At 59.4% G+C, this 19,213-nt stretch overlaps 4 protein-coding genes across 4 annotated transcripts; 2 read left to right on the top strand and 2 right to left on the bottom strand.

The window, feature by feature from the left end:
• Positions 1–455: 455 nt before the first annotated feature.
• F751_6096 (PCI domain-containing protein 2) lies at positions 456–3,298 on the top strand (the record flags this gene model as incomplete). The annotated part of the gene is made up of 11 exons (XM_011399729.1): positions 456–513; positions 633–892; positions 949–1,016; positions 1,236–1,452; positions 1,651–1,752; positions 1,895–1,987; positions 2,278–2,430; positions 2,590–2,649; positions 2,784–2,888; positions 2,996–3,054; positions 3,199–3,298. 11 exons carry the CDS (start codon positions 456–458, stop codon positions 3,296–3,298), a joined length of 1,275 nt encoding a protein of 424 aa, XP_011398031.1.
• A 2,275-nt stretch (positions 3,299–5,573) lies between these two features.
• On the top strand, positions 5,574–10,276 carry F751_6095 (DNA mismatch repair protein Mlh1; the record flags this gene model as incomplete). Its single annotated transcript, XM_011399728.1, has 11 exons — positions 5,574–5,783; positions 6,165–6,276; positions 6,372–6,469; positions 6,659–6,816; positions 7,020–7,125; positions 7,316–7,468; positions 7,574–7,630; positions 7,764–7,859; positions 8,045–8,675; positions 8,827–8,921; positions 10,040–10,276. 11 exons carry the CDS (start codon positions 5,574–5,576, stop codon positions 10,274–10,276), a joined length of 1,953 nt encoding a protein of 650 aa, XP_011398030.1.
• A 363-nt stretch (positions 10,277–10,639) lies between these two features.
• Positions 10,640–15,439, bottom strand: F751_6094 (Carbonic anhydrase 2; the record flags this gene model as incomplete). The annotated part of the gene is made up of 10 exons (XM_011399727.1): positions 10,640–10,866; positions 11,043–11,203; positions 11,393–11,517; positions 11,683–11,773; positions 11,912–12,132; positions 14,189–14,293; positions 14,450–14,485; positions 14,624–14,709; positions 14,928–15,129; positions 15,314–15,439. 10 exons carry the CDS (start codon positions 15,437–15,439, stop codon positions 10,640–10,642), a joined length of 1,380 nt encoding a protein of 459 aa, XP_011398029.1.
• Positions 15,440–16,447: 1,008 nt separating this feature from the next.
• On the bottom strand, positions 16,448–18,479 carry F751_6093 (TRNA (guanine(10)-N2)-methyltransferase-like protein; the record flags this gene model as incomplete). Its single annotated transcript, XM_011399726.1, has 7 exons — positions 16,448–16,656; positions 16,773–17,078; positions 17,248–17,368; positions 17,557–17,700; positions 17,838–17,921; positions 18,156–18,251; positions 18,417–18,479. The coding sequence occupies 7 exons, from the start codon at positions 18,477–18,479 to the stop codon at positions 16,448–16,450; spliced, it is 1,023 nt and encodes a 340-aa protein (XP_011398028.1).
• Positions 18,480–19,213: the final 734 nt, after the last annotated feature.

Below are 19,213 nucleotides of genomic sequence, written 5' to 3'. Positions count from 1 at the left end.
GTATTGAAGGACATGCAGATTTTGGTCGCAGGCCTCACCACTTCCCTGAGCATTCCCCCCGCACCCCAAGATAAGCCGCAAGTTCAGCTCGTAACATGGTCTTGATGCTTTACTTTAGATAATCAACTCAGGAACATGGTCGCACTTGCATGCATCGGTCTCGGAAACAGCTTGCTGCTTTTCGAAATTGAACCGCGAGACGGACCGCGCCCAGTGTATGTCGTAATGGGCACTGCACAGAGAGGGGCCCCAGCTCCTCATAGGCAGCCATCATCCGCCCCCCCCTCCGATCTGATGATGCACGTGGCTTTAAACCCCGGCAATACGACATCGTTGAGCACAAGGTGATCGTGGGCCTCCTTGGCACGACTGTGCGACTTCCCCCTCAGCCGGCACACAAAGCGAACGCACTTGCGCGACAACGCAGTGCCTTATAGGCCGGGCCTGATACAACCATGAGCTCCATCGGAGGTCTGGTACACTCCATCAACGACTGTATCAACCGCCGAAATAGTGAGTCTCGCAGGTGCCTGAGTGTGAGGGCCCACTCGGCTTTCAGCGTCAAGGATTCGACATACTTGTGCTCCTGGATGTTGGACACCCCATCCTGGACACGTCTGGATGCCATGCAGGTGCACGCCTGAGGCTGCTGCTCCAGGTGAACAACAGCACCACCCAGGAGGCCGTCTTTGCTGCCAGGAATGCCAATCCACGCTGGGACCCCGTCGCGGCAGCCAACCGACTCCCCGAAGGCTGGGCCGAGTTCCTGGCGCTCTTCTGGGCTTGCATTGTGGCTCTCCAGGAGGGGAAGCGGGGAGAGGCGTATGATAAGCTGGTGGCTGCCCTGCAGCCCTTCATCAAGGCGAGGAGTGTTGAGGGGCGGGATGTGTTCGTGAGAGCGCACACCGCTTAGGCTGATGGACTCCAGGACTCACCCCCACCCTGCAGGTGTTTCGCGAGGATTCAGAGGACTGGGTGGTGCCCCTTATGCACAGCATGGTGCACAACCTGAGAAGGTGGGTTTTGATGTTGTCTTGGACCATCTGGATGGTCAGCCAATCGGTGCCTGTAGGATCTAGGATCACCAAGAACGCTGCACCTCCTGCCTCCGCTGCACATCCCAACCCACACATCGTGAAGAAGGGGGTTTGATTGGATTGCCGTGGTAATACCGTCCCAACCCACCTGACGTCACCCAGCTGTCTGCTTCCCCGCACACCCATGCCCCGGTGCAGCGTTGCCCAGGCCGCCGACCAGGAGCTGGAAGCCGCGGGGAAGCCAGCCACGCGACTGGGGGACTGCGGCGACCAACTACGCAAGTGCTTCGCCGTGGCCCTGCAGGCCCCCGGGAACCAGGGCAAGCGGCTGGCGGCGCTGGATGTGGTCAATGTCTCGATCAAGACCTACTTCAAGCTGAACACGCTGCGACTGTGCAAGAACCTGACACGCACGGTGTGTGGGTGGTGTGGAGGAACGGGTGTCCTTGTACATCCTTAGGTTTGCGATGGAGCTGGGGAGGCATGCGGCATGGTACCATGCATCCTGCGGCGCCAGCGTGGGCTGGCATTTTGAGCCTGGATGCTCCCTCGTGCAGCCACTGTGTCTGTGTTGCGCCCGGTGCCCACTGACTCCACCCAATCGCACATGCAGGTCGTGTCGCGTCAGTTTGCGCCCTTTGAGCTCTTCCCCGTGTCTCAGAGGGTGACCTATAAGTTTTACGTCGGGCGCCTGGCTGTTTTTGACGAGAACTTTGTGAGTGGGCCAGGGAAGTGGATCGGCATGGGAAATCGATGGAGACCCCTGCCGCAGCCAGAACCGTTGGCCCGGACATATCCCTTACACGTCCATCTTGCCGGACGCTAGCCCGCCCTCCTTCACCTTCCCCTCTCATCAGCAAGAGGCACGGGAAAGCCTGGAGTATGCACTGCAGCACTGCCACCGAGGCGCGGTCAGAAACAAGGCCAAGATCCTGAAGTATCTCGTGCCGGTGAGGCTGCGCTGTGCCGCCCCGGTGACATGTGCAGCAGGGCTAGACGATGAGCACGAGGGTCCACCCTGTCCTTGTTCCCCATGCATGTGTCTTGCATTGCACGCTCTTGTGCTTGGCGTGGGGTTCCAACCAGGTGCTGCTCTGCAGTCGAATTTGAGAGCCGCTTCATATTTTGCTCATGTTTTTGGCGACCCTAGGAGTTGCTGCGTGCCCTGGGCACCCCCTTTCCGTTTTGTTGGCACTGCAACAGCCGTCCTCTGCTCCCTGTTTTCCACCCCGCTCTGCAGGTGCAGCTGCTGCTGGGCAGGTTCCCTTCCGCAGCCCTGGTCCAGCAGTACCAGTTGCAGCAGTACCAGCCGCTCATGCAGGCCATGCGGACAGGGGACATGCGCCTGTTTGACACGACCATGGATGTGCAACAGTTCACCTTCATCCAGGAGGTGTGTATACAGTGGTTGTCCTGCAGCTGGGTTTGGGGGGAAGCAAGAAATAGGAGGTGCTGTCACTTTACTTTGTGCGGTGTACTGGGGTGTGGAGGGGAAGCCACAGATGTGAGCCTTGTCTGCCGCTCAGCCGCACCCGTGGCATGCTTTCCTCAGGGCACATATCTGCTGCTGGAAAAGTTGCGCCTGGCCGTCCTGCGACGTCTGCTCAAGCAGGTATGCCGGCGACTACCCTTGGTGGTTGACATGGATTTGTTCGGATGGTGTGCTTTCCACCCTGTCACTGCAGATGCATGCTTTCATGATTGCCCCTGACCATGATCACGGCCCTCAACCCCTCGAGCGAGCAGGTGCATGCTGTGCATGCTGTAGCGGAGCCGGGAAAGGCAACCCAGATCCCCTTGGACTGGGTCCTGGCGGCCCTGAGGTGTCAGACAGCTGCCGCACCGCAGCAGGTGCGCATGTTGTGCTCCTTGCCGCAGTCACTGGAGGGGTGGGGCCATGATTTGGAGGCAATGGGAGTTGATTGTATCCCTGAGTACCCAGCAAGTCTGGCTCACAGGAGGAGGAGATGACCATGGACGAGGTGGAGTGTGTGTGCGCCAACCTCATATACCGCAAGTGAGCAGGGCGTGTGGGGAACCAGGGTGGGTGCGGATGCTTTGCCCTGGCGCACAGTGTAGAGAGTACCCCAGCTCATCCTCCTGCCGTTGCCTGCTGATGCACATCTGCACCGCACCATCGCAACTCAAACCCACCTTGCAGGTATGTGCGGGGTTACATCAGCCACAAAAACAAGGTGATGGTGGTGGCCAAATCCGAGCCGTTTCCACCCCTCGCCTCAATCAGCTTTGCTGATGGGTGAGGGGTGACATGTTACAGCAGGCATGCAAGGAGCCTGTAAACAGCAAAATATGAGCAGAGCTGTGAGGTACAGGTGACATGAGCTGCCCCGCATCCGAGGTACATGTGGACGGCGGGCTGATTCTGGCGCAGGCCCCACACCGAAGATCATGCTGCGGGGCGCAATTGCAGCCCTTGGAGAGTCCGCTAGAGCGAGATGGACAGGGCGTGGGCCCTTGAATCCGAGGGGCATGTGCCAAGGCATGCCTTTTGGTGCAGCGCGGGAATGGTGGACTCTGCCCCCCGTGACTCGACGATGAAAGGCAGTGGACAGCTCCGTGCGCCTGCCTGCACCAGCGCTTCATGCGCTTGCTTCAGCTGGCCCTGTGGCATGGCAACTGGCCGATGGTCTCTCGGGTTGGGAAGACAAGTCCAGGGTACGGATGCGAACTCGCATGCGCAGTCAGATCTCCATCCCCCCACCGTTCCTTCCCACCCATCGCGAGACAAGCGTCCAGGCCAGCCATACCGCTCACCTCCTGCTGCAGTAAGCGCCACTGGGCATCAGCAAGCTCGACCTTGGCGGAGGCCAGGCTCTGCACCAGGTCCAGGAGGGAGTCATCCCGCACCACCGCCATGATCTGCTCCTCCAAGGCTTCCAGACGCGCCGTGAGCAAGCGATTGCTCCGCACTGTACTTGCAGGTGGAACACGCAGGACTGTACAAGTGTAGACAGCTGGCGACGAGGAGAGCACACGCGCGCGCGGAGGTACGGCAGTTTTCTTCCCTGGACGAACTGGAAGGACATGCACCAACCAGCCTGTGGCTAATCGATCCTCTGAATGCCTCTCACCCAGTGCATCAATCTCCAGGGACTGCTGCAGTGCGTTGCTGGCCTCCGCATAGGAAAGGGCTTGGGCCTCCTGCCTTTCTGTCACCAGCCGCAGGCACCTGGAAGGGAGGGAGGTTGTGGCGGCTTATGCCAGCATATTTTGCACCTCCTTAACAGGTGTGCCACTGACACAGAGCCTGGGATATAAAGCCGATGACTACAGCACACATGCACACCAGGTGAGCAATGCCGGAGCCAAGCCAGACCCTTCCCAGGGAAACATCTCGACTGCTTTGCCTCACCTGCGGCGAAGTGCCGACATGCAAGTCTCGCTCTGTATGGCATCTCGCTCGGCAGCATCGGTGGCCGGGGTCGGGGTGGCTGGCGGGTGCAGGCACCTCCTCGCATGAGCCGACGGTGGTGTTAGAAGGGGCGTCATGTACAAAGTGTGGCCTACATGATGCCTGGTCACCTCTGCACTCCGCCCAGCAGCTACCACGGGCCAGCTGTGGGTGCGACAATGGTTGGTCATGCGCGTCAAGGTAGCCGGCCTTTGGGGTGTGCGCCATTGTGAAGGCGATGGTGCTCCGCTTGCCTGTTGATGAGGGAGGCCGAGCATATGATTGTTTGACATTGGGAACATAGTGCAGCGCCGTTCACCGAAAGGATCCTGCATGGTTGCTGCCACCTTTTAAAAGCATTACTCAATAGATTGAAGGATGCTTTCATGAGGGGGTCAAGGTGGTGATCGCACGACTCTGAACAACTCTGCTCACGACGGTGAAACATCTGGGGGAAGACCACTTCCCTACTCACTCCGACTCCTGACAGCTGCGTTTGTCCTTTCAAATCGTCATTCAGCGCCGTGAATTCTGCTGGAATAAGTACTTCTGGGGCTCTTCGATTGCCATTCATCGAGGCTGGCCTAGCGGTTTCCTTCAAGGCCGGTGCTTGGCAAAGAGACTGTGGCCGCCGAGCATGCTCGAGAGGTAGCGACACAGATATGCGTGCATACAATACCGTTGATCCCACACGATTGTCATTTAACTCGATCCCTCAACGCTGCAGCACACTTGTACCTTGGTGGTAAGTGTCGAGGAGTGGCTCGACTTTCATACCGCCGGGGGCTCAGATTCGGGCAGATTGCATCTAGCACAGGACTTTTGCGACTGGTGGTCGTAGTGCTGACCACCTGTCGCTAGAAGGAGCAGCGTGGAGTGACAGGTGAATCTTGACGCGTTCATATCACCGGAAAACTGCACTGCACGCACAGCACGGCCGGAACCGATCTGGTGGGACAAATAGTTCAAGTGCTTGCCATGCAGACCACATACCAGCGCACACGTTTGTGCCTGTGGTTACCTTGCTGAAATTTTGCCCAGGACAGTATGCTGCACTCACGTCGTCGCCACATGGCTGTGAACCTGTCCTCCAAGGCCCGGCAATAGGAGGGCACCCGTCCGCCATGGCGATTGCCGGTCCAGCTGTCATCACACGGCTGGATCCAGGGGTGGTGAATCGCATCGCGGCAGGCGAGATCATCCAGAAACCCTCCAGCGCCCTCAAGGAGCTGCTGGAGAACGCCTTGGACGCTGGGGCCACATCCATCACGGTCATATCCAAGGACGGTGGATCCAAGATCCTGCAGATCCAAGACAATGGACATGGCATCAGGGTGAGTGCCCCTTTTTGCACCCACCCTCCAGGGCCGTCGCAACATCCTTGTGCGGTTCACTCCAATGCCCACCTTCCTACTCATGCGGGACTTGCCACAGTTGCGTTCACTGGCAGCGTTCTCAGATACTGCTTTTCCGACCCCACCACCTTGGTCATATGGTCCCCACGCAGGAGGAGGACATGCCTATCCTCTGCGAGCGTCACACCACCTCCAAGCTGCGCCAGTTTGAGGATTTACAGACCCTTCAGGCATGGGGAGAGAGTGGGTTCTCAGCATGCAGTTCTTGCAATGCTGGCCAGATGGTGCAGTCCTTCGTCCATCGCGTGAGCCAGGCTGCAACCCTCTCATACCTCCCCTCTCCGCCACACCTCCCCTTAGACGCTTGGATTCCGAGGGGAGGCGCTGGCCAGCATCAGCTTTGTGTCCCACGTGACCATCACGACTCAGCCAGCCATGGCTACCCACGCCCTGCGTGCAACCTACCATGATGGTGTGTGTGTTGGGGGAGCTTGTTGGGTATTGGACAAGATCCTGTTGGCTCCCTGTTTCAGTGTCAGCAACCCTCCGAGTTTTATTCGGCGACAGGTGTCATGGATCCCCCTGGTCCGGTGCCGTGTGCCTCCAACCCGGGGACGACCATCCTTGTGGAGGACATGTTCTACAATGTGCCGCTCCGGAAGAAGGTGGGCCGACAACGCTGCTCTATGCCATGCAGCATGGGTAGAGCTGGAATGGGAACGGTTCGGCATGGACTGCCCAGGACGGGACTGCTGGGGCTCATCGAAGCACACAGCCATCAACGGGCAAGTGCACCTGCTGTATAGGTGCAGTGAGATGACACTTGAATGCCCTTGCTCCGCACCCAAACTCAGGCTCTCAAGTCTGCTGGCGAGGAGCATGCGGCCATCCTGGACATTGTGGGACGGTATGCGCTGTACAAGCCAGGCATCGCTTTTGTCTGCAAGCGATCGGGGGAGAGCAGGGCAGACCTCGTGACACTCAGGGGCGCAACCCGGCTGCAAAATATACGGTGAGTCGTACTGTGAGCGCCACACGCAACAGCCCAGGAGGGACTTCAGGGTGTGTGCGGCCTGGATGGGGCTCCCAGCATGCGTATGTGTGTTTAAGTGGTGTCAGACATGTGGTCACAGAATTATCTGGTTTTGTTCTGGTGTCGCACCGCGGGCAGGGAGATGATCTCACTTCCACACTCATACTTGTCCCTCACAATAGAACCGTGCACGGGGCGGCGGTGGCAAGGAACGTGGTGCCCATCTCCTTTGCACGGGGAGACCTTTCGCGGTTTGACCACGACGACGCCCTCAGCTGTCAAGTGGAGGTAGGGGGTGCTGGTGGTATGGACGCTGGGGATGCAGTATGGGGCGTGAAGTGAAGGGACGAGTGCTGGGGTGAGAATCTGTGAGCCACTAAAGGCGGGCCTGCTCACTTGCTTGCCCACAGCGGTGGCGGCGACGAGAATGCTCAATGAATAGAGAGCGCAGTGCACCTGGAACCTTTCCAATCCTCAGGCTCTCGTCACGAGCGCTGGCTGGTCTGGGAAGAAGACGATCTTTATCCTGTTCATCAACGGACGCCCGGTCGACTGCTCTCCGCTTCAGCGGGCCTTGGAGGCAGCGATATCAGCGCTCCTGCAGCGGCCAACCAAGCCCTTCCTCTTCCTGGTGAGTCGCTTGTGGTGGGGCTCTCACTGCTTCCCTATCCTTGTTCACTGTGCCATGGCCCGTGCGTGCCCTGCTGACGCTCTGTTGTTCCCCCCCGCTGCCTAGGACATCACGCTGCCCTCCCACCATGTGGATGTCAATGTCCACCCCACCAAGAAGGAGGTGTGTGTTGGGTGCCGAGATCAAGCTCCGTTGCTGAGTGGGTGACGGGCAGGGAAATCTCATCTCCCGCGGGACATTTGCGGGCTCTGCCGACGAAAACCTCGAAAATACGGGTCCCCACATCCATGCGCAGGTAGCGTTCCTGCATCAGGAGGATCTCATCGACGCGGTGCGGGAGGAGGTCGAGGCGGCCCTGCTGGCGTCCGACCACGCGCGCACCTTTGTGCAGGTGTGCTTGGTGTGGTAGGGCCATTGCCCTGCAGAGTGCTGGGCTCCCCTCCTGAGCGTCCTCAGGCTGCGATGTGCTGAGAGGGAGCATGGGACGTGTCAACTGGCTGGCTGTGTCATGGCGCTCGCACCCCTGTGCCAGCCGCGAGCTCAGCTCATTCTCTTCACACCCGGCTACCGCCACAGACCCAGCTCCCAGGTGCACCGGTCATAGACGTCGCAGGCCCCAGCCAGTCCCAGCCCAATGCTTACCGGCCTGAGCGCCTGGTGAGGACTGACGCAAAGGCGCTGACCCTGGACGCGTACCTTGGACAGACGCAAACTCAGGCTGACGGCGGGAATGACGGACCTCGCCCATCCGTCTCGCCAGCGACCGGCAGACCAGGCGAAGTGGCTGCCTGTCCAGAGGCAAGGAGCGGCGGGGTATCGCAAGGCCGACCGATCGACACCCAGGAGGATGGGCAAGTGGCGCTGGCGGCCGCAAATGGCAGCCCGTGCCCCTCTCCACACAGGCCCGGGGTCTACCCCGTCAGGCGGCCCCGGACCATGCCAGGACCGCACACACTGCAGTCTGCTACAGAGGCAGAGGGCCCCTACGCCTTCATGCCTACGGCGCTCGAGATAGGGGGCCTGCTGGCCCCTGGGCCGACATCCCCGGAGGAAGCGGACGCGATGCCCAGCCAGGCGACCGCGCCGGGGCGCCAGCTGCAGCGCCGTGCGGTGACGAGGACGGGGTCGGGGCGCCGCAGCGATGCGGGGGAGAGCCTGGTCAGCGTGCAGGAGATGGTCCAGGAGGTCCAGGCCAGCGCCCACCCAGGTGATGCCGGCGGGGAATGGGAATTTCCCTGTGGTTTGTGTTCTTGATTTGCTTTGGATGCAGCAAAACATGGATATAGCAATGGAGTTGGAGGGGGAGCTGCGCATGCTCCGTCCCAGCACCATGACTCACAAGCAAACGCTCCCAGCAGGTCTGGTGGAGGTCCTGAAGAACTACACCTACGTTGGCATGGCCGACCCCACCTGTGTCCTGCTGCAGCATGGGACCAGGCTGTACGCCGCCAATGTGCCTGTGCTGCTCCAAGACCTCGCCTATCAGCAGGCAAGCATGCTGGGGCGCAGGGATCTTGGGTTGGGGCTGCTGGCAGTGCTCTTGATTATGTGGACTCGTGGTGTGCCTCCACACGTTGCGAAGAGCTGTGTGCCAGCGATTGCAACGTTGCGGGCTTTTTGACCTCATGGATTGTGCTGCCTTGCACTTGATGACAGTTGAATCTCATACGGCATGCGTGTACACACCACACTCGCCCCTGGTCCAGAATTGTCCTCCTTCCCTGCAGGTATTGATAGGGTTCGGGGAGTTTGATAGAATACATTTGGACCCGCCACTCTGTCTTAGTAGTCTTCTCCAAATAGCTCTCGAGGATGACCAGGTGAGGTGCAAGTGTGGAGGTTGGGCCAACACAAGTGATGAGTTGCGAGAGTTTGGGTTGAGCTCCCGTTGCTACCGATTGTTAGCTTGCACAGGGGAGCATAAGCTGCTGCATTGGCATGTGCGACTTGCTATATGCATTGCAAGGCCCTATGGATCCTGCTCTCATCCCTACTTTTTCCGAACCCACCTTGCAGAAGCCTCTAGAAGGCCGTGAACCAGAATGCTGTTTACAGCTGATAACTAAGCGTGCAGATATGCTTGCCGACCACTTTGCCATTGACATCACCCCAGGTGTGGGGCGCCCAGGGTTGGGCAGGGTCAGGGTGGGGGTTAGGGGGACAGGTTCTCGCCATGACACAAGGCTGCTCCATGGTCCAAGGCCATGTGAACTGTGCGATCTGTGCTTCACAACCACTGGAGCACACATCCGACCCGCACATCCTCCTGCAGATGGGTGCCTGGCCAGCCTTCCAGCTCTGCTGGACACGAGCATGCCCAGTCCCCTTGGCCTCCCATCTTTCATCCTGGCCCTGGCTTGCACTGTGGACTGGTTCCACGAGCGACCCTGCTTCCGAGCGGTTGCCGAGGTAGGCCCCTGGCCTGAGGGATGCAGGGTGTGCGGACTGTTGTGTCCCTTCTGCCGGGCCTGGGCTGCGAGCCGCCTGGGCACAGGTCTGCATAAGCTGTTGCCGAGAGGCAACCCTGCTTTAAACCTACTTGTCACCGCGCTCCCTTGCTCCTCACCACAGGCGCTGGCCGCGCTGTTTGGGCAACACACCATGCTGGAGGAGGAAGGAACCCCCGCCCCCACGCAGACCCTGCCCACCCAGGGCTTGCCATTCGCGTCGCACGACTGGCAGATGCAGCACCAGCTCCTGCCCCTCCTGCGAGCTCGCCTCGTGCCGGACAAGCTGCGGGCGCGGGACGGCACCGTGCAGGAGCTGACGCGGCTGGAACAGCTGTATCGTGTGTTTGAGCGCTGCTGACCATGTTGGACGGCGGTGACCCCCCTCGGTCTGATGGCTGTGACTGCCACACGTGGCCTGGGGCAGTCCCATGCCCGGGCAGGGTTGGGCAGGAGGAATGCACTGGTCCTCCTCGTGCCGCTGCACATACCTGGGCTGGGGCTCGATTACAGCACAAATATCATGATAACAGGGGAGTGACGCTTGTCTGCGGCCGGCAGCGAGGCTTGGGCTGCCTCTACCCCAGAACACGGGAGCAAAATTGCTGGCGGGCAGGCGTGGCGAGATGCACTGTGCTGCCGCACATTCAAGTGGGTGGTGTTCAGGTCAGTGCTGGGCGGCGTGGCCCTGGCGGGGGGGGGGGGGCAAAGGGCTCCCGGCGCATCAGTCCATCTTGGCCGTGCCCAGCTCCCATGTGGCGCGCAGCCTGGCCCACGGTCCGGCCAGCAGCTTGGCAGACCAGGCCTGGCTGCCGGTGATGCCCACCAGGACGCAGGCCGCCATGGGGATGCGCCAACTCAGCGGAATGGCGGGGGACCGGGCAATTAGGGTGTACAGGAACCAGGATATCAAGGGGACGCCGAGCAAGGTCCTCATCAGGACAAAGGCGGCTGCGTGTATTTATTTATTTTTGGGGGGGAGGAAGAGGTCGGGACACGGCATCCATCGACGCGGCGGGGAAACGATGCGACGCTCGACGCGCCGACTCCCACCCCAGCAGTAGGTTCAAGCAGCACGCCCCATTTTTGAACAAGCCCACTGAGTTCAACCACGCGCTGGCACACACCTGTGAAGGAGGGGGACAGGTACTCGTACAGCTTGAAGCAGGTCCGGGAGCGCTGACGCAGCGTCCCCATGAATGTGAAGGCATTGAGGAGCGGGGACGTCACCTCTCCAAGGAAAAACATGATCATGGAGGAAACGGCCCCGACCCCGGTACATAGAGTCCTGATTGCATGGGGAGGGGTGTTTGTGTGATTGTGAGCAAGACTGTGGGTGTTGATGGGGGTGTGCAAGCGCAGGTTATGTGGGGAAGATGCAGCGCGCAGTGGGGCAACCTGAAGGCTGTGCAGTGCCAGCCACCCCTCTGACAGGGCAGCGTCAATCAACAACACGCCATGCGTCGCCACCGCTCACCCCAGCACGTAGAAGCCGGAGATACAGTGGTGGACGAGGAACATAAAGTCCCCGGGGGTAAATGGGACCAGGTAGAACAGCACGTCAGCCACCATGTAGGCAAGGGAGAACTGCGCCAGCTGCGACTGCACAGGCGGGGAGAGGGAAGGCGGTGGGGACATCAAGCAGTGAATGCCATGTCCTTTGGCAAGCCTGCGGCCAGGGATCATCCTTGACATACTAAAGGTATACAAATAAAACTACAATCTCACAATCAGGACCCCACTCCATCTCCAGTCACGCCTCTCTACCTGGGATGGCGTGTTGACCGCATCCAGCTGCACATGCCGCAGCTTTGCAAGCTCTGGCCAGGCCGCGACGCAGCACCAGACGGCGTGCACGCTGCATAGGTGGGGACCAGGCAGAGCGCCACCATGAGCGTTGCTCATCTGAACGATACTATGAAGGGAAAGATCACCACATCTGCGGCCCACCACGGCAAGCCCACGCCCAGCCCCTCATGTCCAGCCATTCACTCACCTACTCATTGTACAGGAGCCAAGCAGGGCCGCTTGATCCCATGACAGGCTGGCCCCAAATTTCCATGCGACCAGCGCGAATGCAAACAGGACTCCGAAGAAGAGTATAAAGGAGGGCAGGGAGCTCCACTGGCTGCCGAGGGAGGCCAGCCAGACCTCCGGGGGTGCGAGGGCGCGCTCCAGCACGCCCAGGCCGTCCATGGCAGGGAGCTCGTCGGCGAGCTGAAACCGATAAGTTATTCTTCCAAGGGGGAGTGGGCCGTGCTCCACGGTGAACGACACACGCTAGTGCCGTGTCGGGGACCCAACTTCCCCGTGCCCTACTCAGTTGTCGGGCCAACCAAATCTCCGGCAGCTCTGCTCCGCCTCAAGTGAGATGGGAATCGATCATGCCATGATACTATCCAATGCTGGGAGTGGGACAGCCTTCCAGGGATGTGCGACGCAAGGTGGGTTTTGGTGCGGGGTCGTACGGTTCCCTGAGCGCGCCTTCGCTCTCCGAGACGGTGGGTGGGAAGGAGGTGGGACACGCCCTGAGGTATTGGCCTAGGCATCCCCTTGTGAATCCAGAAGTCCTTAAATAGCACACCGAGGCTCAGTGCAATTTCTTCTTTTAGCTCGACAATGTACCTGGCGAAGTGCGTCCATGATTGGGTGTCGTGACCATAGGGCACCTTTCAACGCCATGGCGGAACCGACGGTCCTCCACACGGGAAGCTGCCACTGTGGAGATGTCAGGTAGAAGCACATGCGTCCGCCGTGGTTTCGGCGAACTGCATACCGATTATGCGAGGAGGGACCGCGGGAATTGTCATCAGCCCTCCTTCCCATGTAGGTTTCAGTTCCGGAGTTCAGCAGACCTCATTGGCTGGGACTGCAATTGTGAGCCCCTGGGTAGGGACACTGGCCAACAAGTAACTCGCGTGTCTTGTAGATTTGAAGTTCCCTGCAGCCAATTTATGGACCAGGTAGAGGGCTCCTCTGATGAGAGAAGGGGCTCTGCTGAATCATCACGAACATCCCAGACCCAACCAGTCTCCTCCCCAACCCTAGGCTCCATCTGTGCCATGAAGAGAAACGTGCATGCCATCATCCCTGAGGCTGACTTTGAATGCACAAGAGGCAAGGATGTGCTGCAGCAATACACCTTCAACACTGGCATAGCAAAGCACCTGTTCTGCAAGCGGTGTGGAGTAACCCCTTTCTACCGGCCGCGCAGCAACCCCTTCCACTATGCAGGTGGGTCCTGGGTATGACAGTGACTGGAAATAAGAATCGTACCAGATTTGATTCTGGCTGTGCATGTCCTATAACTCTGCCTCGTTTCACAGTCCGCATCTGAATACAGTTCTCCCGCTCATTGTGTCCAGTGACGATAGCCTGCATCCACCCTGGCTCCATCCAGACGCTTGTGGTGAGAAAGGTGGATGGCCAGAACTGGGAGAAGGCTGTCTCGGCGTGTGGCATTCAAGATCTGTGACCACATCCTCCCTTGTGGACATACTGGATGTGTACACCCTTCCTCCTTCCTCAAAGCTGTGCCATGAATGGCTACCGTTATGACGACTCGCAAGGCATACAATCTGCACACCTAGTAAGCTCTACCCCTCATCATTCAGCGAAACCGTCATGCATGAGGCGCAAGGGATGACACAGTAGATCACAAAAGTACACAGGAGGTGTGTGATATGACTGCGGCCAAAGATGGTCGCATCTGACAAGATGTAATATCATCCATCGGCTGCCGAGGGGCGTTATTGCCCGGTGAAGCCCCCTGAAGCCCTCTCAAGGTTCTCCCGCAGAGCCCTGCAAGTACATGGTCTGACAACTCATCAATGCAGGGGGTATGGGTCCGGTCTGAAAAAGCCATCGATACCATGCGGGCTCTTGCTCCTGACAAGCTTCTGAGCATGGCGCACCTCCCCGCCCCCCCACCCCCCACCGGACGCACGCTTCCTGTTCCGGCTTGAAGTTCAGGTGTTCCAGCAGGGTTGAGCTCAGACTTTGCAGATCGCCGAGTTTGGTGCGTGAATACTCCTCCAGGTCTTCCACCGAGGTGATAGGTTCAGCCAGCTCCTGGTCAGGGAAATCAGTGCGGAGTTGAGTGCAAAGGACGCAGACCAGATCACGCCACCCGGGCCGAAGTTGGAATGGTCGATGGACGCCATGGTTTGGATGCTGTGCGCATTCCAGTGCACACATGCCTCCACTTTCCAGAGGGCCCTGCACCACCCCGGGCATTGGCCCTCTTGCCCATACTCCCGGGCGCCCCCTTCACCTGGAGTAGGCCGTCGTTCAGCGCATAGATGACTCCATGCACTGATAGGTGCTGCCCATCTTCCCAGGCCGCTTGGACAATGGGACTGGAGCAGATGTTGAACACCTGTGCAGGTTGGAGGGCTCCGCTTCTCAGGGTAGGCTGAAAGAAGCATGGGTGGGCTGCTTGCAGGGTGCATGGGTCGGCAGCGAAGTCTGCGAGCCACTGGGCTTCTTCATCCAAGCCTGGGCCACAGAACGACCACCAGGCGTTCCCACTCACCTGTCGCAGAACATTCAGCTCGGCCAGCTTGTTGACCTGGGATGTGTGTCAGCATGATGTTGAGTGAGAGTTAACTGAGCAGGATGGGCCCCGCACCAGTTAAGAGCTCACCGCGCATGTCTACAAGCAATTCCATGATCCCACCCCTTTGTGTCCACCCGCCCCCCCTGGCACCTGCTCGTCTCCCTTGAACTGTTTCAGGATGAGCGCGTGCCGGTCACGGGTGTCGCGAATGTCCTGGATCCACAAATTGACCAGTCCTGGGCAGATGAGGCGCAGGAGGACATCGGTGAGCGTGGAGGGGGCAAGACCCATGGTGGTAGTGCTGAAGCAGAGCTGCCTGGTGGCGTGGATGAGGCCAGGGCAGCCCATGGCGGCAATGAACTGCGACCCATCCCCTCTGGTTGGGCCCCCACAATCCCAGGGGTGATCTGGTCTGTTCCCCGAGGTCCTAAACAAACAGTCCCCGATCTGGTACCCTGCTGGCGGTTGGGCATAGTGAGGGCGCCCTTGACCGCGCCGCAGTTGTGGTGCCCGCACACGATGATGTGCTTGACCTTCAGGGCCGTCACCGCGTACTCCAGACAGGACATGGCATTCATGTCCTTGTGGGTGACCAGGTTGCCCACATTGCGCTGCACAAAAACCTCGCCAGGACCCAGGCCCATCAGCTGGTTGGCCTGGTGGGTTGTGGTGGGGGTCCCGAGCGGCGGGCCGCGGTTGGTGGCACGGGGGTGCAGCCACTGGGCAGGCGAGGGTGGCTTCAAACATGTCCCCGCCCCATCGGCTGCATCAATTTGATTCCTCGCTGCATGCATATGACGGTGGGGCTGCGAGGCTCTTCCCCACCACGCCGCAACTCACTGGCACGCGGCTGTCGGAGCAACCAATCCACAGCCATTGTGGGGTCTGGATGTTGGCAAGCTTGCTGAAGAAGGTTGGCTCAGCCTTCTTCTGCTCCTCAGACCATTTCCTGGCGACGCAGTGCATATTAGCTTTGAATACCCCTTGGACATAGTCATGTGCACTGGAAAAGACAGCCTCTGCCGATCCGAAAAATGTACATGGGAGTCTCCCCTCCAACACCCCCTCCCCCACCTGCACTGCCACGCCCGCACCTGTTCCTCTCCAGAATGCCCTGCAGGCTGTCGGTAGCAGCCGTCAAGTGACGGTATGAGGTCAGGACCGTCCCTTTCTGAATTCCTTCTACCATGGCGGATCGCAAAGGCCGCGCGATCTGGAAGCGCATGGTGTCGGAGAGGGTGTTCCGCGAAGGGGGAAGGGGTCGCCGCAGCGTAACCCTCGACATGACCTAGGGCTTGGACCTTGGCACCTCTACAAGCACCCTGTTCCAGTGCCTCCCAACCTGAGATCCTTGAATACAATTGCCGGGCAGCTGATTCCGGGACGCGTCCCTGTCGTGTCAGGGGAAGCGGACCCCGGGGTCTTGCCTCGCTGACCGGGTTCCAGAACCGAGGCCTTGAGCAGCAGGGGAACGCTGGAGATCAAGGATCGTATACCGGATCTTTAACAAGACTAAACCGGGGTAGACAGTCAATGGTCCTTGGCGTTCGGATTGCTGTGCCACAATCCTGTCGACTTATCCGGGTGACCCCGGACTCACCAAGAGTACTGCATGTGTGGCCAGGACCAGCCGTGATGTTGTCCTCTTGCGCAAGCCTTCTGCCACGGATAGTAGATACTAATTGCGTCATTGGCATGGATCACGCAAGACCGTCTGCCCCTTTATCGTTACGGCCAGCATACACGTGCTCATGCAGCTTGTCCACCGCCATGCTGCTCGGCGGGCAAAAGGAAACAGGTGTTGGCAAATTGCGGCGCAGGGCGTATGCAAGGCAGGCACTGTACAGGTCACACATGAATACCACCAGCATGGCATCACCCCTGGGCACCTGGCATCCCCTCTTGGCTGCGGCAGTGAAACCCCCACACAGATCTCCAGCCTGAGGTTCCTACCACCACCACCCTGCACACACATCACCTGGGAGGACCAGATGCGGTGTGGTAGGCCTCAGCCGCCGATGTGTCGTAGCCCGCAGTCTTCTCCATGGTGATCAGGCGCCTGCTGTACCGTGTGCTGAGGACCTGCTCGCAGTTTGCCACCAGAGTCAAGGCAGGGTGGGCCGGCACCTCCTCGGGGCTGTAGTAGCCCGGGATGGCAGGCAGGAAGTAGACCAGGCGGCCGCCTGCAAGACGAGTTGAGGGTCTCGCTGTGAAGGGGTCCCGGTTTAAAAAGGACTGTGGCAGCAGCACCACTCAATCACAGACTCCTCCATCCAGCCCGCGGCCTCTGCCCACGCACCGATCCTGAGGAGGCGGGCGGCGGCGTCCAGCAAGTCCCTCAAGCACTCCCCCAGCTGGTAGGGGTCGGTGGCGGGGATGTGGGTGTCGCGGTTGCGGGGCGTGTAGTCCCGCGCCGCCGTCTTCCTGCCCCCCGCCCGCACGCCGTAGGGCGGGTCGCACACGATCGCGTCCAGCACCTCCTCCAGGCCAGGGCGGAGGGGCAGGCGGTGCAGGTCCGCGCGCAGGAGGCCCACCGGCTGGGGGAGCCCGTAGTCGTCGAAATTGGTGCGCACGTTCACCGCGGAGCCACCGCCGTCCTTCTTGCCTGGAGGGGTTGAATGGTGGGTGGTGTTAGTTGGGGACCCCCGGGGCTGGAGCGGGGGACAGCTTCAAAGGCAGGAGTGTGGACACCGACCTGGCGGTGCGGGGGCGCAGCAGTCCCCTATGTTGCATGGCCACTCCCACTGTGACACCGTGTCAGGGTCACACCATACCTAGCTTGATGACTCGCATGTCGATGTCGGCCCCAAATGTGTAGGCGCCCCGGTGTGCAGCAGCCACGAGGATGGACCCCGTGCCGACAAAGGGATCGAACACCAGGCTGCCCCGGGAGACCTGACGCATGGATGGTTTAAAGGAAAGCATGTTGAGGTCATCGTAAGGTCACCAGCCCCCCCAATGCTCTCTCATCGTAAGCATCTGGTGCTCCCATGTCCCTGGTGCCTGCACTCGTCACCAGCGAGGAGTTGGTCTGCGCTGGGGAACCCCGCGACGGTGCAGGTAATTCACCGCCTGCCCTTTACCTTGGCCTGGTTGCACATGATGAAGGCCATCTCGGCCTCCATGCTGGTGGGACCCAGGTACCGCCGAGAAGGCAGCTCGTATCGCTTGATGATAGAGCGATCAGACGCTGCGACCTCCCTACCAAAGTAGTACCGGGCTGGGACCTTGGGTAGGGGGTTGGGAGGAGGGTGGAGAAGGGGCATGTCATGCGTTTGCAAGAGAGACACTCAATTAGACCTCAGGCTGTCAGGTTCCCAGGGCGATTGTTATTGCCTCAAGGTTTCAGCGCTGGTCGGCCCACCTTTGGCAGGCCATTTGTGAGCTCCGGTGCCACCACCATGATCACCCAGAACTTGTGTTGGGGGTGTTGTAGGTCAATGCGGCCCTGTCACATGAGGTTAGAACATTGCAGGGCCAGGTGAGCGCAGCACAGGGCACCACCAGCCTTGAGTGAGATGGCAACAACCGCACAATTGATACCAACAACAAATGCAGAACGTTGCAAAGAATTTGCATCTAAAAATCAGGTGAGGCAACTCACATGAGGTGCAAGGGAGCGTGACTTTTCCTCAAGACCCATTTACAGACGGATGTTCATCTTCTCAATACCCACTCGCACCTTGAACTGGGTGGGACCTTCCAGCTGGTTGATAAATGCCACCTGTTCAGGAATCTGCAGCGTGCCACCCCAGAGCTCCACCACAAATCTGAATGACTGTGCAGGAAGTCAGACAAGGACTCCTTAGTCAGCCAAGAGGCAGAAGGGGCCTGGAGCAGCCCCTTTTCGCATCAACACCTACACTTAATGCGAAGCTCAGCCAGAGAGCAAGCCTATCAACAAACGTACACACCGGGTCGTGGCCAAAGCCCAGCATCCCACCTGATCTTCGGTGGCGTAGGGAGCCTTGAGATGTGCGGGATAGGATGTTATGCTGTCGCACATCTCCTCCCAGCTGTCGCCCTCACCCCAAATCTCCAGAAACACCTTCTTTGTAAGATTATTTCCTGAGTTGAGGTCATGCAGCATACCAAGTATGCTGCGAATTCTAGCAGCACTTTCCCAACCCCCATGCAGCGGAAGCGCCTCATCCGTTTCCCTGCTTTCATTTGAAACCCACCTTGGAGAGCATGATCTGCTGGGCAAGCTTTTGGACAGCCCCATCACCGGGGAGATGGAGGTACCAGAATGGGGAGTCGAGTATTTCTCCATGTGGCCGTTCCCAGATCAGGTTTTCCGTGAGGCCTGAGGTGGTGGGAAATGATACAGTCATTGAGTTCGATGTGGTCAGCGTGGCTTCAGACTGCAGGCAGCATGAAGCCGAGTGCAACTCCATGCAAACAAGAGTGCAGACTCTGCCATTAAATCTCCGCTGACATCACGGTCCTCCTCGGGTGCCGTACCCCCAGGGAGGTCAGCGATTCCTGTCGCAGCCGCTTGGGCCTCCACCTCCGCAAGACGGTACTCCAGGTGCCGGTGAACAAAGTACACGAGGTACCGATTCAAATTGGGTACGCAGGCGCCTGTACCGATCACACGGCATTGATGCGTCTCGCTCGCCTCCTGCGCTCTGCCAGACGGGGAACAATGCTCCTCATTGCCGGAGCGGGTCCCGTCCTGCTCCTGTACGTCGGGGTTCTCCTGAGGCACCCTCATGAAATGTATTAAAAGTGTATTTA

The sequence above is a fragment of the Auxenochlorella protothecoides genome (assembly GCF_000733215.1).
Source record: "Auxenochlorella protothecoides strain 0710 unplaced genomic scaffold scaffold82, whole genome shotgun sequence".
NCBI lineage: Eukaryota > Viridiplantae > Chlorophyta > Trebouxiophyceae > Chlorellales > Chlorellaceae > Auxenochlorella > Auxenochlorella protothecoides.
This window is presented reverse-complemented; position numbering and strand designations above follow the sequence as displayed.